The 23,679-nt window shown below is 39.2% G+C and overlaps 1 protein-coding gene across 1 annotated transcript; it reads left to right on the top strand.

Moving 5' to 3' along the window:
* The first annotated feature begins 18,507 nt into the window (after positions 1–18,507).
* Positions 18,508–23,133, top strand: LOC137720712 (uncharacterized). The gene is made up of 8 exons (XM_068459819.1): positions 18,508–18,925; positions 19,062–19,178; positions 19,591–19,817; positions 19,909–20,120; positions 20,242–20,344; positions 20,516–20,886; positions 21,121–21,613; positions 21,851–23,133. The coding sequence occupies exons 1-8, from the start codon at positions 18,766–18,768 to the stop codon at positions 22,997–22,999; spliced, it is 2,832 nt and encodes a 943-aa protein (XP_068315920.1). The 5' UTR covers positions 18,508–18,765; the 3' UTR covers positions 23,000–23,133.
* Positions 23,134–23,679: the final 546 nt, after the last annotated feature.

Consider the following 23,679-nt stretch of genomic DNA (forward strand, 5'->3'; position numbering starts at 1 on the left):
TGCTGAGATCTGTGTGCTCTTGAAACCAGATCTACTTGAAGACATGGATGCATATGCCAAGTTTGTTGATGGCGTTAGAAAGGTTTGTTTACCCAAGTTCCTTTGTGAAGCATACGACCCAATATAGAAGGACTGATCTGCTTGCTATGATGCATATATAACAAGGATGCCAAGGAGGTGATGAAGACTATGGCAGCTAAAGCTTATTCCTCGCCCGAGGAGATCAAGAGGTTGGACTTTGAGCTTGTTGCTTTGAAGGGGTCTAATATTTTTGCCCTCACTTCTCTGCAGCTTGAGACCACTCGCCAAGAGATCATTGTCTTGAAGACTAGGCTTGACGCGATCCAAGTTAAGTATGAAAGTGTAGAAAAGGAGATTGGATGTTACATACCTCAGATTCAAGATCTTGAGTTTGCAGTTTCTGAGCTTTATTTCGCTGCTTATGGAAAGGATGAAGGGTTGATTGCTGCTTATAATCAAGTGATCTACTTCAAGATAATCGTCGATAGCCTTGAACCCCAATTGTTGGAACTTCAAGGTGTATTGAAGATCAACGAAAGTTTGAAGAAGGAAATGGATAAGTTGCAGCACGTCCGTGTTGGTCTGCTCGAGGAGAATGAGCAACTGAAGGGTGAGAATAATAGGCTTGAGGTTTCGAGACATTCTCTATTTCTCCAGACGACTTGCTTGTTTTTACTTTTGAGGCTTCCATTGGTGAAATAGTTGAAGAAGTTAGTACCCAGGCTAGGGCAGTCGGGGGTGAAACGCTGGATGATGCCGTTGCTAAGAGCGTCACTGCTGCTAAATGTGTGGTAACCGAGTAGTCGTGGGATGTCCAAGCTGCTGGAGTGTAGTATTCTAGGTAGCCTTTAGGATTTTCTTTGTTTTTCCTTGTAGCTCTTGTTTTTCTTGAACTCTTTTGGCCTTTTCAAGTTGTTTATAAACATTATTCCTTCGCTTTCTTCATCTTCGCTTCTTTTGTTCATGCTCTAACCTTTAGACTTTATAGACCAATGGTAGGAATGCTACTTTTCTATAAGCAGAAAGGCCTGCGTAGTCTATGCAGTGGTAGGTGTTGGTATAGAAATTTACAAAGTTGCTAGCCATAGGGTTGGCAGCCGGATCCCTTACTTACAGAAGCAGACAAATCCACGTAACCATTAGGCTGTTAACCTTGGTTTTCTCCAATTCTGTAGGTTGCGTAGCAAGTATCACAACACTTTAGGACTTAGTGTAAGTTGTTCCACGCTTGGCAGAGGTGAAGCTTATCCACTACGTAGCATGTCGACAGTGGATAAAGCTTCGTATATGCATGTTAGCTTGTTTAACCTTTCACAAGAATGTGCGGTTGTATAATTCTAGCATAGCTTTACTGCTCGAATGGCAAGCCGTAAGCAGTCTTCTGGAAACCGTAGGCTACCTTAGTGTACTAAGTAGCAGCTTTAGGGTTCTAGGGCAGTAGTCCATTGGATGTATTGCGTAATGTGCCTCCTCTGTCTCTGGGGCCCGATTCCCTATGAATTAGGCCAAGAGACCCAAAATCCTTCAGTTAGCTAAGCCTTGAAAAAGACCATTGTGGCTACTTCTAGGAATCCCAGCACAAGCCATCGTGCATGTAGTTATACTAGGGCAGCTAGGCTCATCCATGTCTGGATATTTGGAGTGTAGAATTTATCCTTCCATCTTGGAGAGCTGACCCATGTAAGTGTCGGGGAATTGGTTTACCCTCTCGCACTAGAGAGCATGGTTGGTCCCTCGAGATGAGACGTCATTCCTACGATGAGTCCCTAAGAAGGGCGCGATCCTCTTTTGAAGTGTAAGAGTGACCAGTTGTTGTAAGCATGCAGCTGAGCCAAGTTGTGATTACTTCTGAATTCCTCATTGAAAAACGAGTGAAACGAACGAGAACTTAGCTATAAGGTAGGAACTGCATAACAACTGGATAGTCCTCGGCTTGTGAAGTGTTTCTCGTCGAGCTGCTTGAGTCTTCGGGCTTTGATGTAGTGGGAGGTCACACATGGTACTTCCTCAGATGTAGGCGCTCCACTGTTTTTCGATCTTTTTGTCATTTCATGATGGTAAGGGTGTAATTACTTTTGCCGCCTACTCTGCTGATCTTGTACGGACCTTTCCAGATAGGATCCATCTTTTTGGAGCCTTTTCTTTGGGCAATGATGAAGGCTTTTCTTAGGACTAGATCTTCGGGCTGGAATTGTCGGATCTTGGCCCTTTTGTTGTAATTGGAGAAAAGCTATTGCTGGTAGGCTGCGATACGGGTGATGGTCTGCTCGTGCTTCTCCTTTGCCAGATCTAAGCTTATGGCCATCTCCTTACTGTTATGCTCAATGATTGGTAGTAGAGCGGTGATACTTGACTTGATGACATTGGGATGAATGATTGCTTCTGAGCCAAATACCAAAGAAAAAGGAATCTCATCGATTGCTCATTTTTTGGTGGTGCGTTATGCCTATAAACATCCGGGGAATTCGTCTGGCCATTTTCGTTTTTTGTTGGTGAGGGATTTCTTGAGGCAGTCGAGAATCATCTTGTTAAATGCTTCGGCTTGCCTATTGCCTTGAGGATATCTCAGTGTTGATATGTGCTACTTGATGCCATACTTTTGGAAGGACTTCGCCATACATTTGCCCACTAATTGTGGGCCGTTGTCAGTGATGATGGATTGTAGGATGCCAAATCAGCAAATGATATTCCTCCATATGAAATGCTCTTTGTCCATTTGAGTCGTGGTCATCTTAGGCTCTGCTTCTACCTATTTGGTGAAGTAGTAGATTGCCAATCATCATGCCTCTGCCCCTAATAGCAGGCGGCATAAGTCCTACTAGGCCGATTGCCTACTGCATGAACGGCTAATGACTCGTATTCGGGTGTAGCTCGCTACCAGACATTGCTGGTATTAGCTTGTAGTGCTAGCAGCGATCGCACTTTTGTACTAACTTCTTAGCATCTTGGTGCATGGTAGGGAGTCATGTAGCTGGGGCGATGTTACACATAGCAGAAAATGCTTAACTGCCGGTATTGGACTATTCTAGAGCTAAATTATGGAGCAAGGGTCGGCTAGGGCCATGTGACGCGCAGCAAGAAGTAGTGCTCAACTGCCGGTACATATTGCTCATATGTAGAATCTTTTGGGGTGAGGAAGACAAAACTTACTTTTGAGTGTGTCCTTCTAGTGTTTGTTTGCCCTTGGCGTGTTTTTTGGGCCGAGTTGTTGCGTTTGTCAAAAAACTTTGCATTTGCCAGGGTCTACGCCTTTATTGTCGCGCATGTGGATTAGGCGGAATAATGCGTCATGCGGATGACTGCATGAGTTTGAAGGTAAGACTTAAGCTTTCGGGTTGCAACAACTATCGCCAAAGTTAGCTTTTGAATTTCTGATAGCATCAAGGAGAGCTTTTGAACTGTGGAATATAGGTAGTTAGGCCCCCAACTCTTCTCGTATGATGGTAAAACTTATTACTGCTTCAGATACCGTCAAACATGTGAATTAGTCCTCATCTGCTTCTGGTTTGGATAGTAAGGAAGTGATGTCAGGTTCTTCTTCAAGTCCTTGAATGTGCATTGGCGTACCTCGTCCCAAAGTGCATGCTTCCCTGCCAAAGCAAAAGAGTCTGCTAGAGTTAGATCTTCTTTCATGATCAATTTTCTGAATAGTGGGTGGTCTGCTGGAAGTTCTTTTTGGAAAGCTACTCTAGCTATTGAGTCATTGCATCCGACTATCCTTGCCTTCTCTACTTTGAACCTTTTCACATAGTCACGAAGCAACTCTTTTGGGTTCTTCTTGACGTTGAACAAATGGTCAGACTTCTTTTTTATCGAGCAATAGGATGAATATTCTTTGGTAAAAACCAAAGAAAGTTCGTTGAAACTTTAGATAGATTGTAAAGGCAGGGTGTAAAACCAATCTTACGCCTTGTCTTGTAAAGAGGTGGTGAATATCTTGCACATGAGTTCATCGTTGTTTCTATAGAGGATCATTACGCTTCGGTAGTGTTTTAAGCAGCAGTAACGCTTCGATATTGCTTTAACAAAGCTATCGGCAGCCCCCAATCCTGACTTGCTGTTCTAGGCTACTCTTCTATGTATTTGGCTCGTCTATGCTGCGGATGCGGTGCGTGTGGTGCGTTCCTAACATGCGAGCGAGTTCTTCGTAGGCTATCAGTTAAACTTGAGCCGAATTGAGTGACTACTTTTTTTCGTCTGTCATGCTGCCTACTTCGATATGATTATCGAAGTGGAGGATGCTCCTTGCGGGCTTAGCCGCCAATGAACAATTCGCTTGGAAGGTTGCTCATGTTGACTATCAGAGTATGACCACAACAGTGAATGTATGCTCGTCCGTAGGCCTAACCGAAAGTGCACGCTCCTCCGCGCCCTAAGACAGAAGTATACACTATCTAGGGGGCCCAATCGGGAGTGTACATTGCCCAAACGCTCGGTTCGTGGCTGGTCAAGTGGCTGCTTATCAGGACACTGCTGGCGAGCTTCTTCGTCTGCCCTTGTTCTTCTTCGGGACACCTCATTTGGAACATGTTGCATCTTAGTGCGTTGCAAGAGCTGGTTCACCAAGGTCGGCTGTTGTACTAGGGCACTCGTCAACTCTATGACTTGTCGAGACAAGTGTTGTTCGCCATTTGGATTGGAAGAGCTTGGAAATAATGTTTCTCCTTGAGCAATGGAAGTGTGGTAGACTTCAGGCACGAGATTTGAGTTGTGAAATGTCAAATCTGCAGAAAAATATGGTGAAAATGCTCCCGATTTGATCATCGGTCTGGAAATTTGGAGCTGGGATGATTAAACTAGTCTTGGACCGATTTGAGCTACTTAGAAGGCCACGATAGCAGGCTACTCGGTGGAAGTAGGTTGGGTCACGAGAGCAGGCTGGGCCACGAGAGTAGAATGCTCAGCAAGAACAGGCTGGGCTGATAGGAGCATATTTATGCTACTTAGTTATGTTATTTCCTTGTATTTAATGAGTTACTTACTATTTATTTTAGTCTTTTAAGCTGTTTTCGGATGTTTTTAGGTCCTAATGGCAAAAGGAGCAAGAAAGGGCATTTTGAGGCTAAATGGAGCAGTTTTGGGCATAGATTGGATAGCTTAACTATGGAGCAAAAAGGATGGACGAAGTTGAAGGCAAGAAGGGCTAGGAAAAGCTAAAAATCTGGAGAAAGGAGTCCAAATGCAATGAAGATAAGGAAGTAGTAAGAAATAAGGAACCTTATCCAACCTTATCTTATCCAACCTTATCCTTTCCTAACTCTAACATTATCCTATCTTACCCTATCCAAATCAGGTTATGCCTTAAATATAGCTATTTAGGAGGGATTAGTTACACATTTAAACACCTATTTCAGTTTCTAGAAGCCTTATCCATTTGTTTGCCGCATGTGGACCATTCCTTGTAGGTTTAGGAGTTGTAATCCTTCCTCTACACCTATATCATATGTCCTTGTCCCTTTAGGTTTAGGAATCTGCCCTAAACACTCTTTCTAGAACACCCTATCTTCCCCCCTACAAATGTGCCACACCTATCCTTCTAGAAGACGCTTAAACCTAGCCGTGCACTACCTATCCCATTCCTCTTTGGTTTCTGCCTAGACTTAACCTTTTTCCCATGGGATTGTGCAATCATTTTCCTTCACTAAGTGTGCATAATTAGCCTATAAATATAGCCCTATGCCGCACCATTCAAATCATCCACTCACTCATTCATTCATTCATACTTTCAGCCATCAAACACCATAATTCACCCTACACCACCTTAGTGCCGCAAGCAAGGAAGGAAAGAGATGAGGACTTGTGCAATCTGCCATCCAAGGGAGTGCCATGCATGCCATTGGAGTGTGGAGCGTTTTCTTGGTTCTTTCTATCCTTAGTCTTAGTTTAATGTTTATGTTAATTTGGTTTTCAATTATGATGAACATGAGGAACTAATTTCTTTTTAGTTGGAGGTGAATTCGAAGCCATGATTATATGTTTCATATGAATATATTATGTCCGGTTATTGTTTCTTAAGGCATGAATGTGATTTGCTTATCTAAGTTATTAAAACCGGTTTATGTATATGGGTTGGGGGTTGACACTTAATTTGCATGCATGAATTTGATGCTAGAGTATAAGGGGGTTTCATGTAATAGTTATTCACTTATATTCACAAGTAGTGGAGGTTGCTAGTCACAATCGCGTTAAGTAAATCCTTGGTATAAGTCTCATGCGTTTCATAGTGATGAATGCCTTGTCAATGCTTATGGTTTTCACAAAACTTAATGACTTTTTATATGTATCTTTGTTATGTGTTTCATATAAAGAACTTGAAAAAGATAATTTGGTTGTAATGCATTTTCATTCAATTCAATGAAATAAGGAAAACTTGAGGGTTAGTAACTAACTTGGGGCGTTGTCATTCATAGTCTAAAGGAATAATAACTGGAAATTGGTTCATATGCATATATCATGTGTGGAGAAGGACCCTCTAACTAGCCTTTCACCCATTTAATTCACTTAAATTCGTTTTTGCAAAGTATTTTCTACAAAGTTTTTGTTTTAAATCTTAAAATTCATCAAAAACAATGCCCCTTTCATTTAGTCTTGTTATTTGAGTCAAAATCTGTTTTCTTTGAGTCTTTTGAGTCAAGTTAAGGTTTATTTTCGTCCAAAACACTTGTTGAGTCTAAAATTGAGTCTTTTTTATTATTGGTTGCTGTTTTAAGTGTCTAAAGTTAGTTTTAAGTCTATAGAGTCTAGTTTAGTGTTTTTGAGTCTTATTTGTATTGATTAGCATCCCTAGTTAATTCCCGGTCTAGAACGATCCCTACTTACATATCTACTACAATTGTCACAAATAGGGTTAATTTGTGTGTCAAGTTAATTTTCACATCATGGGCCACGAGAGCAGATAGCTCGCCGAGAGCAGGCTGGGCCATGAGAGTGGGCTACTCGCCATGTGGCACACGTGGGTGCGAGTCTAGGGCTCAGCTTGGCAACATGTTAGGCTTACGTTAGGCTTGGAATGACATGGTTTGGGTCATGGTCTTGGTGCCATGAGCCTTAGATGGCACGACTTAGGCTTGCTTTGGTGGCACGGCTTGGGCCGTGGTAGTGGCGCCATGGACCTCGCCGTGGGTGGCCACCGCGGTGGTTCCCATGATGGAACCTTATGGTGGTGGTGCCACTTCCCCTAGGATCACATCTAGTCTCATGCATCGCCGCGGTCTCATTTCTTTTATATTGGAATTTTTGCTCATGGAGTTTTCTAAATTTCTAGCTATTGTATTTCTCTTTTTCGTTTTATCAAAGAATCTTTGCAAATAAAAAATTCTAATAACAAGAGCGTACGAAAAATACAAGTGGACTAGAAAATAGAGAAAAAAACCTTTTTATGTGAGAGTCTTCTACGAGTGTGAATTTCAACTATCAATGAAAGCACCAATTTGTGGATGCAAATTTCTTCCTCCTTGATTTTGGACAAAATTGCACCTACAAAACAATTAACACCTTTGATCAAGGCCAAGAGCCTCACGTGCTCATGATGAATTTTTTTTTTTTTGGGGGGGGGGGGGGGGGGGGTTTGGCCGAAGAACCTCTGATGCCAAAGTTAGAATTTAGAGAGAAAGTGTTTGAGAATTTTAGAGAATTTTAGCAAGAGAATTGGAAGGGAGTCTTTGTCTTTGGGAGAGAATGGATAGCTTTTTATAGGTGAATGGCCAACCTCTTTGGGTGAGAGAGGACCGGCCACCTAGCTCCTTTTGTGGGCTAGGTTCTTGATTTGTTTCAAATTGGGAGTTATGAAATAATTAGCTAATTAATCAAAATAATTCCATAATTAACTTAGCTAATTATTACCATAAAAAGGAAAGATGTGACAGGAAAGGTAGAAAGCATGGTTGATTTCTTTGGGGGTGGAGGATAACCGGCTTTATTGTGCTTTTTGGGTAAAATGGATGACTTAATTGACAATTAAGGGCTTAATTAGGCAATTAACCCATTAATTAGTCAATTATTATGTTTTTAGAATGAATGTTTTAGGAATTATGGAATGAATAAATTATTTAACTAATTGATTAGCTAAATAATGAAGTAGAAAATATATGGAATGAGATAGGTTTTGGGAATTACCTTGTAGATGGGATTTGATGAAATAGGTTTTGAATTGTTACCTATTTTGGGCACTTTCGACTTTGTTGAGGGATGATTGCCCGCTGCTCGCACGTAGGAATCCCGTTATGCCTCAAGGGTATTTTTGCCCTCTTTTGTCCAAAAATCCACGTGTCGCCTAGTGAATATTTTTGGCTCCACAAGGATAACATTAACTGTTTGTTTAATCTACCATTTTAACGAGATACACAATCTACGAAATTTTTTTTAAGAAAACCATTAAATTTGTTTATGCACACTCTGAGATCACATACGTAAAAAATCCCAAAAATAATAATAATAATAATACATTCAAAGATTAGATAAAGGAAGAAAAGTTTTCAACGGTTATAAATGAAAATCACAATTTAACGATTATTTTAGCTCTGATTTTAATGATTTTTTTACAGCTACACTCATCGATCCTATAAGAATGCAATGAACGAATTTGATCTTCAATTTACAATATTTACACGAGTGGATCTTATTTTATACTTAATGAAAGTATAACATTAACTCTAAATGTTTGTTTAATCTACCGTTTTGACGCGATACACAATTCTACAAAACGAGTTTCAACAATCCAACCGTCAAACTTGTTTTTACACACTTCAAGATCACATAAGTAAAAAATCGTAAAAAACAAACATTCATAGTTTACGTAACGGAACAAAAGTTTTGGACGGTTATAAAGTTAATTTAATAGTTATTTAGCTTCGATTTTGATGATTTTTTACAGCTACACTCCTCGACCCTATAAGAATGCAATGAATGAATTCAATCTTCAATTTAAAATATTTACACCAGTGGATATCACAAAATCTTATTTTATACTTAATGGAAATATAACATTAACTCTAAGTGTTTGTTTAATCTATCATTTTGATGCGATACACATTCTTCAAAACTAGTTTCAACGATCTAACCAGCAAACTTGTTTGTACACACTCCGAGATCGCATACATAAAAAATCGCAAAAAACAAATATTCAGATATTAGATAACGTAATAAAAGTTTTCGACGGTTATAAACGAAAAATTACAATTTAACAGTTAATTTAGCTCTAATAAGATGCAATGAACAAATTTGATCTTCAATTTAAAATATTTACACTTGTGGATACCACAAAATCTTGTTTTATACTTAATGAAAGTATAACATTAACTCTAAATGTTAGTTTAATCTACCGTTTTGACGTGATACGCATTCTATGAAACTATTTTCAACAATCCAACCGTCAAACTTGTTTGTACACACTCTGAGATCGCATACGTAAAAGATCACAAAAATCAAATATTCAAAGATTAGGTAACAGAATAAAAAACGAAAAATCATAATTTAACAGTTATTTTAACTCCGATTTTGATAATTTTTTACAGCTACGCTCCTCGATCCTATAAGAATGGAATGAAAGAATTCGATCTTCAATTTAAAATATTTACACTAGTGGATATCACAAAATCTTATTTTTTATTTAATGGTAGTATAACATTAACTCTAAGTGTTTGTTTAATCTACCGTTTTGACGCGATACACATTCTACGAAAACTTTTTTCAATGATCCAACCATCAAACTTGTTCGTACACACTCCAAGATCGCATATGTAAAAAATTGCAAAAAACAAACATTCAGAGATTCGGTAACGGAACAAAAGTTTTCGACGGTTATAAACAAAAAATCATAATTTAATCTTCAATTCAAAATATTTATACTAGTGGATACCACAAAATCTATACTTAATGGAAGTGTAATGTTAACTAAGTGTTTGTTTAATCTACCAATTTGATGGGATACCAACTTGATGATTTTTTACAACTACACTCATCGACCCTATAAGAATGCAATGAACGAATTTGATCTTCAATTCAAAATATTTATACTAGTGGATACCACAAAATCTATACTTAATGGAAGTATAATGTTAACCAAGTGTTTGTTTAATCTACCAATTTGATGGGATACCAATTCTACGAAAAAAAATTTCAACAATCCAACCATCAAATTTGTTTGTACACACTCCAAGATCGCATACGTAAAAAATCGCAAAAAACAAACATTCAGAGATTAGGTAACGGAACGAAAATTTTGACAATTATAAACAAAAAATCAAAATTTAACGGTTATTTTAGCTCTGATTTTGATGATTTTTTACACATACAAATTTAAAAAAAAACCAAAGAATATTAAAATTATGCTTATCTAATCATGATTATTCATTAAATTCAAGTTTTGTACATCTTCATACCAATTATAGCGAAAAAATATATTAATTTAACATAAATAAATATTTAATCGCCCAAGAAAAAAATATAAAAAAATATTTATATTATATTAATATTAACTAGCATTTGCCTACACACTTTGTGTGTATGAACACTGTCACATCCGAGCCCGGGCGAGACCACTCCCCAGGCCCGCTCCACTACCGTAGCACGATATTGTCCGCTTTGGGCTTACCATTCCCTCACGGTTTTGTTTTTGGGAACTCACGAGCAAGTTCCCAGTGGGTCACCCATCCTGGGATTGCTCTAGCCCCTTCTCGCTTAACTTACAATCCACCCCCCTTAGGGGCCCGACGTCCTCGTCGGCACACCACGACCAGGGTTAGGCTCTGATACCAATTGTCACATCCGAGCCCGAGCAGGACCACTCCCCGGGCTCGCTCCACCACCGTAGCACGATATTGTCCGCTTTGGGCTTACCATTCCTTCACGGTTTTGTTTTTGAGAACTCACGAGCAAGTTCCAAGTGGGTCACCCATCCTGGGATTGCTCTAGCCCCTTCTCGCTTAACTTTGGAGTTCCTACGGAACCCGAAGCCAGTGAGCTCCCAAAAGGCCTCGTGCAAGGTAGGGATGAGAATATACATTTAAACTCCCCTGGGCGATGTGGGATGTTACAAACACATTTTTAAAATGAGAAGAAGAAGGAGGGAGGGAGGGAGAACGTGGGGGGAGTGGGAGGTTATTATTTTATTTTATTTTTTTAATATTGAAGGTATTTTAACATCACCTTTACGTGAAGCTTCAATAAAAAACAATAAAATTTGGACCTGTGAAATTACATTATTACCCATCATTTTTTTTGTGTGATAGAAGACTAATTTGTCTTTTCACCCTATTTTGGTTGACAAAGAGGGTTTCATTAATTAGTAGAGATTAGTTTGAAGAATATATTTAATTGACTATTTGTGTTTGATATAACTGCAGAGTTAATGAAAAAAATTTGAAAAAATTTGTGTTGAATATAACCGCCAGAGTTAGTACAAAAAATTCGAAAATAATATGATATAATCTGACACATTACTTTGTCACATCCCGGCTCGGGGCGGATCACTTCCCGGGCCCGATCCACCACCGTAGCACGATATTGTCCGCTTTGGGCTTACCATTCCCTCACGGTTTTGTTTTTAGGAACTCACGAGCAACTTCCCAGTGGGTCACCCATCATGGGATTGCTCTAGCCCCCTTCTCGCTTAAGTTCGAAGTTCTTACGGAACCCGAAGCTAGTGAGCTCCCAAAAGGCCTCGTGCTAGGTAAGGATGGGAATATACATTTAAGGATCACTCCCCTGGGCGATGTGGGATGTCACAATCCACCCCCCTTAGGGGCCTGACGTCCTCGTCGGCACATTTCCGGCCAGGGATTGGCTCTGATACCAATTTGTCACATCCCGGCCCGGGGCGGGCCCGCTCCACCACCGTAGCACGATATTGTCCGCTTTGGGCTTACCATTCCCTCACGGTTTTGTTTTTGGGAACTCACGAGCAACTTCCCAGTGGGTCACCCATCATGGGATTGCTCTAGCCCCCTTCTCGCTTAACTTCGGAGTTCAAACGGAACCCGAAGCCAGTGAGCTCCCAAAAGGCCTCGTGCTAGGTAAGGATGGGAATATACATTTAAGGATCACTCCCCTAGGCGATGTGGGATGTCACAACTTACTCATATCGGATATATCCGTCATAATTGGTTATAATTATTTAAAAAATAATCTGGTGGAGTCAAATGCCGTTTCATTATTCTTGTCGGATATATCTGACAGTAATACTTTGTTATCCGACACTTTTTAAACATGTTGTCTGAAATATTTTATTCGACAGTAATAGTATAAAATCGCCACCATTGTTCGATACATTAAACCAATTTTGTAGTAGTGTGTGGCATGCTTCATTGGCATATGCATAATTATTATAAATATTTCATTACTATGTCCCCAAAAAAAAAGACCATTGATAAATGCTTAATTAGTAATTAAAAATTTAATTGACCTTTGGCTAAATAACTTTTTTTTTAATACATACAGTATTAGCTCAAATTCTCACAATGTGCTAGTTATAATAATTTGGTTCAAATTCACTTTTGGCAAGAATCAAACCTAAGATCTCTAACTTACAAGTGAAACAAAATACCATTAGACCACAATAAGTGGCGGATTCTCATTTATCGGTGGTATTAATATCATTTGGATTGCATTGCTTACAAGTAAAGGGTAATAAAATGAACTCGCAGCTCTTGTAAAATAAACTCACCAGAAGGCAGAAAAAGCAAATCTCTGGTCAACATAATGTTTAACACCGATTATTATTATTATTATTATTATTAATATACTTACGCTAAGAGGTGTGAAATTTGAGATAAGCCACATAATTGGCTAGCTATAGAATTTTAGTGTCAAACTTGCTATCTAAAGAGAGTGAGAACCTAAGATTTGCTACCTAAAAGTGGACAAAAATACTAGCAAACTGCTCAATGGCAAAGCCAATTATTATTGAAATCAAGAAAGCGTCCTCAGACATCTCATGCCATATTTAAATAGAGGAAGTTAATTTGAGTTTAAAGACTATAGTAGTACTACAATTTAGTGATATCCCCTTCACTTGTAAATGAGAAGGTTTAAATTTAGTTCATGTGTATGGCGAGTTCAATACCGCGCTATTATGACAAACTCATTGTGTGTGACTTGTACACGAAATGTCCATAAACCCTAGTGTAAATGAGTTTTGGAGTATTTTGGCTATTAATGATAAATTCTAGGGCTGGAAAAAAATCCCAAAAATCCCAAACCAAACCGAATTTTTCGGTATGGGATTCGGTATTGCATCTCCATTTTTTCGGTATTCCCATACCGAATCGAAATAAATATTATATATATATATATATATATTATTTTTTAATTATAAGAGAGAATTATTTTACCCGTTCATTGTTTTAGATTTAATCTGTGTCGTTCATTTGTTTTTAGGTTAGATCCCCCATTTCAATTTTCACTTCTGTTCCATACTTCCACCAGCCTTCCTTCACGGCTTCACCAGAATCACCCATTTCAATTTGTTTGTGAGCTTGAAGTTGCAAACACAGCCGCTGTGCGTGTGCCACTGCCACCAGCCTTCCTTCACGGCTTCACCAGAATCACCACCCAGCTTGCCTTCCTTCGAATCGTCTCTGACTCTCCAGCGGCCCAGCCTTCCTTCACAAATCAACACCCAGCCACCGCCACGCCAAAGCATCAAGGACAGAACTCTCCAGCCTTCCTTCACGATTCCTTCACGAATCGTCTCCGACACTTGCGAGTTGCGATCTCTCTCTCTTGGGCAATTTTCCCTCATAGACAGAACTCTCAATCTAGCACTGAGTCCGAGTCTCACTCTCACCCAAATTAGGTAATTAATTTATGCCGTTGGCAATTTTTTTTGTGTGTGTTAATAACTTATACATTTCTTCCATCTTCATCTGTAACTCTGTTTGTTAGCTGTATTGAGTGGCTGGGATGAGTTTGGGAGTTGCCCAGTTACCCAGTTGCAGATAGATTTATTCTTACTTCTGTAACATTTTTCTAAGTTTTGTACTTGGTGTCGGTTCTTTCAGAGGCCAATTTGTATATGTCGTTGTGTAAGGCTAGGTCTAAGCCTTTTAATCAAACAACGGAAAGGAGATTCGGATTTGAGATTTGATAATGTTAACATCTCTAAACCCTAAGCGCGAACGCTAATCTTGATTGTTATAATGAATGAATCAATTCTGCAACCTTATTGTTAATATGGTTAATCTGAAGTTTCAGTGAATTCTGGGATGGTCTCCCAACTTTCCCTTGAATTTTAACTTACAAATAGATAGAATTATATATTTAAAGCAGAGGACTAAACATGCAATTGCAACACGCGGTTGTGCTGAAGGCTGCAGGAACTCAAATGTGTATCAATATCTACTGCGGCCTTTCCAAATCTGAAGTTCCAATATGTGTGTACAGTACTGGTGCTGTTAGTGTATTATGCTTTCTGAGGTGGGTTCAAATCTTTTAGGCCCAAGTGTGCATGCAAAATTGTTTTTATAACGAGCTTACTCTTAAGACGGCGTTGTAAGTTTATATCCAAAAAATATCTCTAAACAGTACTCATTATAAAGAGTCTTTGAACAAATCAATGTTAATCTTCTCGTAGCGAACTGCTTATTTGATGAATTATGGATGGCTAGACGATATTCAATTTGATTGATTATTTGTTATTGAATGATACATGAAAGTATTGAATAGGCAGATTTCTTTTGATTTTTGTTATATATTTTGAGTTATTTTTCTCACAACCATATATTTTCTAAGTTGAATGCTCAGATTTTTGAACCATTTATTTTATTTATTGATTGGAATTTGGATATATGCTGAACTGTGGTTGTGATATATTAATGTGCATTGTTATTTTATTTGTTAGGATGGACGGGTCTAGTAGCCAATCTAGTACACTTATGGTCTCGGTATTAGGAAAACGAAAACAAACCCAACCTAGTGGTACCCTTCAACTAGGCACTCCCTCACCTCAAGATTATTTGCATAATGATTATTATGAAGATTGTTGGGATGATGATCCGGATATGGAGGAGGATATTGCATTAGAACAAATAGAAGAAGATGAGGAAGAAGGGGAAGAGGGGGAAGAAGAAGTAGAAGAAGAAGAAGAAGAATTAGTGAGACAATGGGAGGGTCCTCCTCGGAAAAAGGGCAATAGGAGAAAGGGTCCAAGTCCGGCGTGGAATGATGCTAAGAGGGTAACGATCACCGATAATAATGGGGAGAAATCTTTCATGGCCGAATGCAAGCATTGCAAACTCTTAGTACCGACACACCTTATAATTCATGGGACGACGGGAATTCTTAAGCATTTGAGGAAATGCCCGGGTTCTAGTCTCTTTGAGAATGTGGATCCGAAGCAACCTACATTGACACAAGCGAGGATGGGAGGTCCGGTTGTCACTCACACTTTCAATCAAAAAAGACTTGATAGGAGATGTGTGAGGTGGATTATAATAGCGGAGATGCCTTTTAGGGTGGTTGATCAAGAAGACTTTCGAGATTTTATTCGTGATTTGAATCCAAAATACAAACTTCCTAATAGGCATAAGGTGGCGGCGGCGGTTTTGGAGTTGTATGTTGAAGAGAAGGCTAAAATAAAAAGTGTGATTGAGGGGTTGAGAGTGAGTATTACAACCGACACTTGGACCTCAATTCAAATGATAAACTACATGGTCATCACGGCCCATTTTTTGGACACTAATTGGGGGTTGCATAAGAGGATCCTAAACTTTGTCCAAGTTACTTCTCATAAGGGTGATGATATTGGAAGATGTCTAGAGGTTTGCTTGAATCATTGGGGCATTGACAAGGTGTTTAGCATTACCGTTGACAATGCTAGTGCAAATGACACCGCCATTGCATACATGAAAAGAAGATTCAAGTCAAATGGTGCTCTTTTACTTGACGGGGCTCACTTGCACATGAGGTGCGCTTGTCACATCCTCAATTTGATAGTTAAGGATGGAATGACGGAGCTTAGTTGTGAAATTGATGCCATAAGAAATTGTGTGAAGTTTATACACTCATCCCCGGCAAGGTTGGAGTCTTTTAGGGAATATTGTGTCTTGTTGAGATTTGATAGGATGTCAAGTATCCCTTTTGATGTTGTCACAAGGTGGAATGCCACATATGAGATGCTTAATAGTGCTTTCAAGTTTAAAGAAGTGTTCTCTAAGATGGCCTCTGAGTGTGACTCTTTTATTGCTTACTTTAAAGAGGAGGTCTCGAAAGAGGTTAATGGGGTGACAACAAAGACCAAGCGGGTGGGTCCTCCGGAGGTGGATGATTGGGAAAGGTCGATGAGTTTTGCTCACTTTCTTAAAAAGTTTTATGATGCCACCTTGACATTGAGTGCAACCCTTACTCCAACGTCACACTTAATACTTAGCACAGTGATTGCCTTGCAAGTGGAGATACAAGAACAAATTTTAAACGCCTCTAATGCCACTTTGCAAAGTGTGGCTACCTCAATGAAGCTCAAGTTTGACAAATATTGGGGTCACATTGAAAAGGTGAATCCTATTCTCTTTGTAGCCCAAGTACTCGACCCTAGGTACAAATTTGATATGTTGGAGACAAATCTAGAAGAGCTCGGCTATGGATGGGACAAAATAAGGGAGGAGAAAGTAAGGGTTAAAGGCTATGTAACCGAGTTGTATAATGCATAAAAGGAGGGAGTGGTCCTTAGTAGTAATAGTACTAGTAGTACTAGTAGTAGTGCTACCTCAAATGTGGAGCAAAGATCAAGTGTTGTACTAGATGATGTGGGGGGTGTGATTGTAGATATTGATGTTGCTTCAAGGATGACAAAGAAGATCCAACGAAAGAGAGCGGAGGCACAACAAAATGAGATAGCCAATGAAGTGGATACGTACTTCAATGATCCACATCAAAGCCTAACATATGAGGGTTTCAATCTTTTGGATTGGTGGAAAGGAAATTGTGCTCAATATCCAACTCTTAGTAAAGTTGCTAAAGATGTTTTGGCCCTTCCTAGTAGCACCGTTGCTAGTGAGAATGCCTTTAGTCTTGGTGGGAGAGTTGTTGATCCTTTTAGAACTTCCTTAACACCTAAAACGGTTGAGGCTTTAGTGTGTACTAGTGATTGGCTTAGAGGAAAAGAATTTTGTTTCTACAAGGAGCCTACACTTGACGAATTCCATTTCTACAAGGAGCTTGAACGCTTAGAAAGAAGTAAGTAAACAATTTAATTTCCTCTTTTATTTTCTTAGTATTTATTATCTATTAGACTATAATTCAATGTAAATGATTTGTGATTTATTATTTTAGGCACGGCTAATTTGGGAGGTGAGGAGAATACAACACAAGAAAATGAAATGCCACCTCCACCTCCTCGACCACTCCAAGTTGAAGTTCAACAACGTCAAAATCAATCACTACCTCCACGACCACCCATTGCAAGGGGAAGGGCTCAACCATCAACATCAAGGGGACGAGTACAAGTACCAACAAGAAGGGAGCAACCACAAGCATCAACAAGATCAAGGGGACGAAGGGGCCGAAGAGGCCAACAATATTTATAGACTTTAAGCTTTGCTTTTTAGCTTTTGATTTGTAACTTAATTATTGAAACTTTGGCTCATAACTAATTTTTTTGATTTTAGGTTTATTACTTTATTTATTTTAAAACCTTGGCTTGTAACTACTATTTTTGCTTTTGAGTTTGTTACTTTATTTATTTTAAAACCTTGGCTTGTAACTATTATTTTTGCTTTTGGGTTTGGTACCTAATTTATTTTTATTGCATGCATGATGCATGTGTAGTGGGCAAATTGAAACTTTGTTATTATTGAAACTTTGTGCACAAATGGGTAGTGGATAGATTGAAACTTAATTTATGAAATTATATCAAATTTGTGCAGTGGGCAGTGGGCAAATTAGTAGAAATAACAAATTGGCAATTTGGGCCTAAAAGCATAATATGTCAAATTTTAGCCCAAAAACATAATATGTCAAATTTTAGTCCAAAAGCCCAAAAGCATTTCGGGATTCCCAATTTGTCCCGAAATCCCGAAATTATTTCGGGATTCCCTAAAATTGGGATTCCCGAAAATTTGGTTTGGGATTGGTATTGAATTTGAGATTCCCAAAAATTTCGGTTTGGGAATCGGGACAAGGGTTTCAGTATGGGATCCCATACCGAACCACCCCTGATAAATTCTCATAAATATCGTTGTTTACTAAAATAAATTTAATTTTAAAAACCTGAAAATAATGGGACTCTTTTGATTGTATATTTTTTATTGTCTACACGAATCTTGAAATTCAAACTCATCTAACGGTGATAAATAGGATGGTGAGCATACACCCCACTAAATGGCGGTGAGCAAAAATGCTCTCGTTGAAACAGGCCAAAATCAGTCTTGACAACAGGCGATGACTTTGAGAAATGAAAGAGTCAGCAACTCCCCAGCAAACATATATAACCAACCTAACCGTCATCTGGAAGTCTGGTAGTTGAAGCTTGACAGGGAAAGTCATCAGCCTCTTGGTCCTCCTGTAGAGAGAGAAACTCCACGCAAATCCCACACAAGAAGCAAAAACCCTAAATTCCACCAACATATTAAACAAAAAGAGACAAAATTTAATAGTTTATCTTCCCTACCTTCTCTTCAAAGATCCAATCTTCAAACATATACTTTCCACAAAGATGCGTACTGTCTCTTCCTCTTCTTCTTACTTGTCGTCGCGAGTCCTACATTTTATGTCTCTCTGGCATTCCCAAAAGTTTTTTCTTAATCTGATAATATGGGCTGGTTCAAAACCCCTAGCATTTTCACTTCAAACAATCACAGAAACCTTCCTTACTACAACCCAATTCGCCAAAACCCTGTAAACAACTCTGAAACTCCGAAAGATGGTGTCCCTAACAAGCTCTTTCGACTACTGCGCAGGCTTATGTCTGGAGGTATGCTAGAGGTTTACAAGGACTGAGGCAGAGGAGAAGCTTGTTAGGAAAAATTGATGTGGGATAAGTGAATTCATGGTTTTGTACTTGGAGCTGCTTCTGATGTGGGATTTTGTTGTTTGTGTGGAATGTGCAGGAAAAATTGATGGGGGGTCAAGGACTGAGGCAGAGGAGAAGCTCTACTCTTGGTTATACGCCTTGGCGCAATCAGACAAGGATTTGGTTTTCGAGTATGTTCGATCCACTGAAAGGGGTAAGCGTTCTTAATTACTCGCCTTAGCTTCTCTGTTCTTTTAGTAATAAAGTTATTAGGAAATGTGACAACCGAGATTTTCTTTTGTAATAGATACAAGTGTGTATTTGTACAAGAACATGACTGAAGATGTTATGTAATTTATAAATTACATGGTTATTTTGTTTGAGATCTGAAAATAAATATGTGGCAGATTGTAGCATTTGAAACGCCAAGATATAGGAAATTCCTGTGTTGAATTTGATAATTTACTCATGCTGCGCATTTTTCAGCGTTTAATGTATGCACAATAATAAGGATATAGGAAATTCTATGAGAAAAAATTTACAAATACTCTTAGGAGGATTATTGAAACAATATAATGTAGCTCCTCGAAATCTTATACCAGCTACGGACTTTTGCTTCTCTTCAGGATTGAGCTTTACTGAAGCTGAGAGGAGACTGAAGGAAAATGGCCCGAATGTTCCTGTGGATTATTCTTTTCCGAGCTGGTGGCATATTTTGTGGAATGCTTTCTTTCATCCTTTCAATATCATATTGATCGTCTTGTCTGTAATCTCGTACATAACCAGTGACAGTCCAAATGGTTGTATCATGCTTGTTTTGGTTTTCATAAGTGTCTCCCTTCGATTCTATCAGGTAATCCTTGCTTAATTACTTCGATCAAGTAGGCGCCCTAGCTTTCTATATCAAGCATATGACTAAGACTAGTTTTCCATGCTCCTTTCAGGAATATGGCAGTTCAAAAGCGGCCATGAAACTCTCAGAATTCGTAAGGTGCCCAGTCAAAGTGCAAAGATGCGCAGGTAGAGTTGTTCAAACCGAACTAGTAGTACAAATTGATCAAAGAGATGTCGTTCCTGGCGACATTGTCATTTTTGAACCTGGAGACCTCTTTCCTGGTGATGTGAGGCTATTGTCTACGAAACACCTTGTTGTAAGGTATAGTACCTCTAAAGCTTTCTGTCGTAAAAATAAGATTTGTGAATTGTTTTATGTCATTCTTCCAATATGTACAGACAATTTTAGATTAAATGATCACTCAAATATGCTTCTTGAACAGTCAGTCCTCGTTAACAGGAGAGTCCTGGACAACTGAGAAAACAGCTGATGTCAGAGAAGATTCGAGCACTCCATTGCTCGATTTACGGAATATTTGCTTCATGGTAGGTACAGTAGTACCTGTCATTTTGTTCTAACTATGCGTGAAATTTCGGGTGGCATATACGTAACATCAAAGGTTGAAGTTGAACCATGCAAATCGACAGCCCTTGAGGCTAAAGCATTGTGTGTTACTGAACAATTTTCGTATGTCTTGATGTTATGTAAATATTCAGGGAACAAATGTAGTATCAGGTGGCGGAGTTGGTCTAGTGGTGTCCACTGGATCTAAGACGTACATGAGCACCATGTTTTCAAACATAGGAAAGAAGAAACCACCAAATGAATTTGAGGATGGTGTTCGCCGCATATCTTATGTGCTGATTGCGGTTATGCTTGTAGTAGTCACCATCATAGTTGCAACTGACTACAGTACATCTCATGATCTGTCTGAGAGCATCCTTTTCGGAGTCTCGGTGGCAAGTGCACTCACTCCTCAAATGCTTCCCCTCATTGTTAACACAAGTCTTGCAAAAGGAGCACTTGCTATGGCCAAAGACAGATGCATTATCAAAAGCTTAACTGCAATACGAGACATGGGATCTATGTAAGTATACTTTATATTTCTTTTCAAATTATGCGATGGATTAATCAAATGGGCATGTGTGTGTGTGTGTGAACAAATATCTTAGAATTGCAGCCGGCAATGTAATTGACAGAGTTCCTGAGGACATGATATCCTAGATTGTTTCATCTATAACTACAATTTCTTATCATCGAAGTTTTTTCACTTGGAACTTCCCTTGTTTGGTAGTCATTTGCTGTGTTCTCTTTGTTGCAGGGATATCTTATGCATTGACAAGACGGGTACGCTCACCATGAACCGTGCAATAATGGTTAATCATCTGAACAGCTGGGGATTACAGAAAGAAAAGGTTTTACAGTTTGCTTTCCTCAACTCCTATTTCAAGACCGACCAGAAGTATCCCCTTGACGATGCAATTTTGGCACATGTATATACCAATGGATACAAGTTCCAGCCTTCGAAATGGAAGAAAATAGATGAGATTCCTTTTGATTTTATAAGAAGAAGAGTAGCTATTATCATGGAGAGAGAAGCAGAAGACAGAAGCCACCACATTTCCGATAGAATCGTGGTGACAAAAGGAGCTCTGGAAGAAGTGATGAAAGTTTGTTCTTTTATAGAGGATGTTGACGGGGAAACGAATATAACTTTCTCTACAGAACACTATCAAAGGATTTTAAATCTCACTGAAGAAATTAGCAATGAGGGACTCAGAGCTATTGGAGTGGCAATAAGGAGGCTGGAAACGGTGCGTCTAGATTTCTTTCTGACTCAACTTCTGCACTTTCTGTATTCAATTGCATCTATTTATTTCTTTCAAATTTTAGTACGTTTCATAGACATTTTTCTGGTAAATAATAAAGTGGCAACTAAGGATTAATGAACTAGAACAGAAATGTGAAAATGGCACACCAAAAAGAAAATAATTCTGCTGCCTTGTAAACTTACAATGTTTACTAACCTGACTATTTCTGTCACAATGCAGGAAACGAGCTATCAACACAGAGACGATGATGAAACTTTTGAATCAGACATGGTTTTCCTTGGCCTCATAACATTCTTTGACCCGCCCAAGGACTCAGCAAAGCAAGCTCTGTGGCGGTTGGCTGAGAAGGGAGTGAAAGCAAAGGTCTTGACAGGTGACTCGCTCACACTATCAATAAGAGTTTGCAAGGAAGTTGGTATAAGAACCACCCATGTTGTTACAGGGCCAGAGCTTGAGTTACTCGACCAGGATTCCTTTCATGAGACGGTTAAAAGAGCAACTGTACTAGCTCGACTCACCCCAACACAGAAACTCCGAGTTGTTCAGTCCCTGCAGGCAGTTGGAAACCACACTGTTGGCTTCTTAGGAGATGGAGTAAATGACTCGCTTGCGCTGGATGCAGCCAATGTTGGTATATCAGTTGACTCAGGAGTATCAGTTGCAAAAGACTTTGCTGACATTATATTACTCGAGAAGGATCTCAATGTCCTCATCGCTGGAGTTGAGCACGGTAGACTCACTTTTGGGAACACAATGAAGTACATAAAAATGTCGGTAATTGCCAATCTAGGAAGCGTTCTCTCAATTCTCATAGCAACCTTGGGTCTCAAGTATGAACCGTTGACTCCAAAACAGCTTCTTACGCAGAACTTCTTGTATAGTGTTGGCCAGATTGCAATCCCATGGGACAAAATGGAAGAAGAATATGTAAAAGTACCACAAAAATGGTCGAAGAAAGGCTTTCCGATGTTTATTCTGTGGAATGGTCCTGTGTGCACTCTCTTTGACGTAAGCACACTTATGTTCCTTTGGTTCTATTATAAGGCTGACAGTCTGGAAGACATTGTGTTCTTCCATTCTGCTTGGTTCATCGAAGGGCTTCTGATGCAGACTCTGATCATCCACTTGATCCGGACAGAGAAAATTCCCTTCGTTCAGGAGTTTGCCTCATGGCCCGTGCTTTGTTCTACAGTTCTGATTTCTGCCATCGGAATTGCAATTCCGTTCACACCAATTGGGGATGTGATGGGATTCGTTGAGCTTCCACTGTCGTACTTTGGATTTTTGGTGGTCCTTTTTGTAGGATATATTTTCGTCGGCCAGGTGGTCAAGAGACTATATATCATGGTTTACAAAAGTTGGCTTTAACTAGTAGACTGAGCTCATCTGACATTCATGTGTTGGTACTAGTGTGTAAAAAGAGGAATTAGGAAGAAAATTTTCCCACATAATTCATTGGCAAAGGATTTAATACATGTAGCCTCAAAGTTGTTACATATTCATTGACATTTTCTGCAGATACTCTTCTTTCCACATTTTGTTATTCGAATCTGCAAAATTGCATAACAACATGGAACGATATGAATGTCATCGTTGTTGAGGGATAAAGAAAAATAAAAATCTGCAATCAGATGCATCTCAGATACCGATAAAAACTAGTGAACCGTTTGCCCAGCTGAGGGCCTGCAGTTGAGTTTCCCTGCTCTTGTATATGAATTGCAATTTATCCACAGCACTCATATTAACAAAGAAATTATCAAAAAGACTGTAATAATGTGAATCCACCACTAAATGAAACTATAGTATTACGTAAGCTGTTGATGAGTATTTCCGAACAATTTGATAGCCTTGTTTGTAACATCAAACTAAAGTATCTAATGGAACTGCAGCAAAGCAGGACGTCTTGCATACCTGCAAACGAAAGAAATCAGTGCTTGGCATGCTTGAACTCTAAGGAGAGCTGACCTGAATTAAATGTTGTAGATAACACTACAGGTTTCTCAAAGATATATGCAAGTGCGTGAACACTTAGTAGGGTCTAGAGTGTA

This window comes from Pyrus communis, chromosome 16 (assembly GCF_963583255.1).
Source record: "Pyrus communis chromosome 16, drPyrComm1.1, whole genome shotgun sequence".
NCBI lineage: Eukaryota > Viridiplantae > Streptophyta > Magnoliopsida > Rosales > Rosaceae > Pyrus > Pyrus communis.

Bases quoted from the DNA above. Each gene is read 5' to 3' on its own strand.
- LOC137720712 (XM_068459819.1), top strand. From the start codon at position 18,766: ATGGGCTGGTTCAAAACCCCTAGCATTTTCACTTCAAACAATCACAGA. The intron at 20,345-20,515 runs GTAGGTACAGTA...GTAAATATTCAG, and splicing joins TACGGAATATTTGCTTCATG to GGAACAAATGTAGTATCAGG. The intron at 20,887-21,120 runs GTAAGTATACTT...TCTTTGTTGCAG, and splicing joins ATACGAGACATGGGATCTAT to GGATATCTTATGCATTGACA.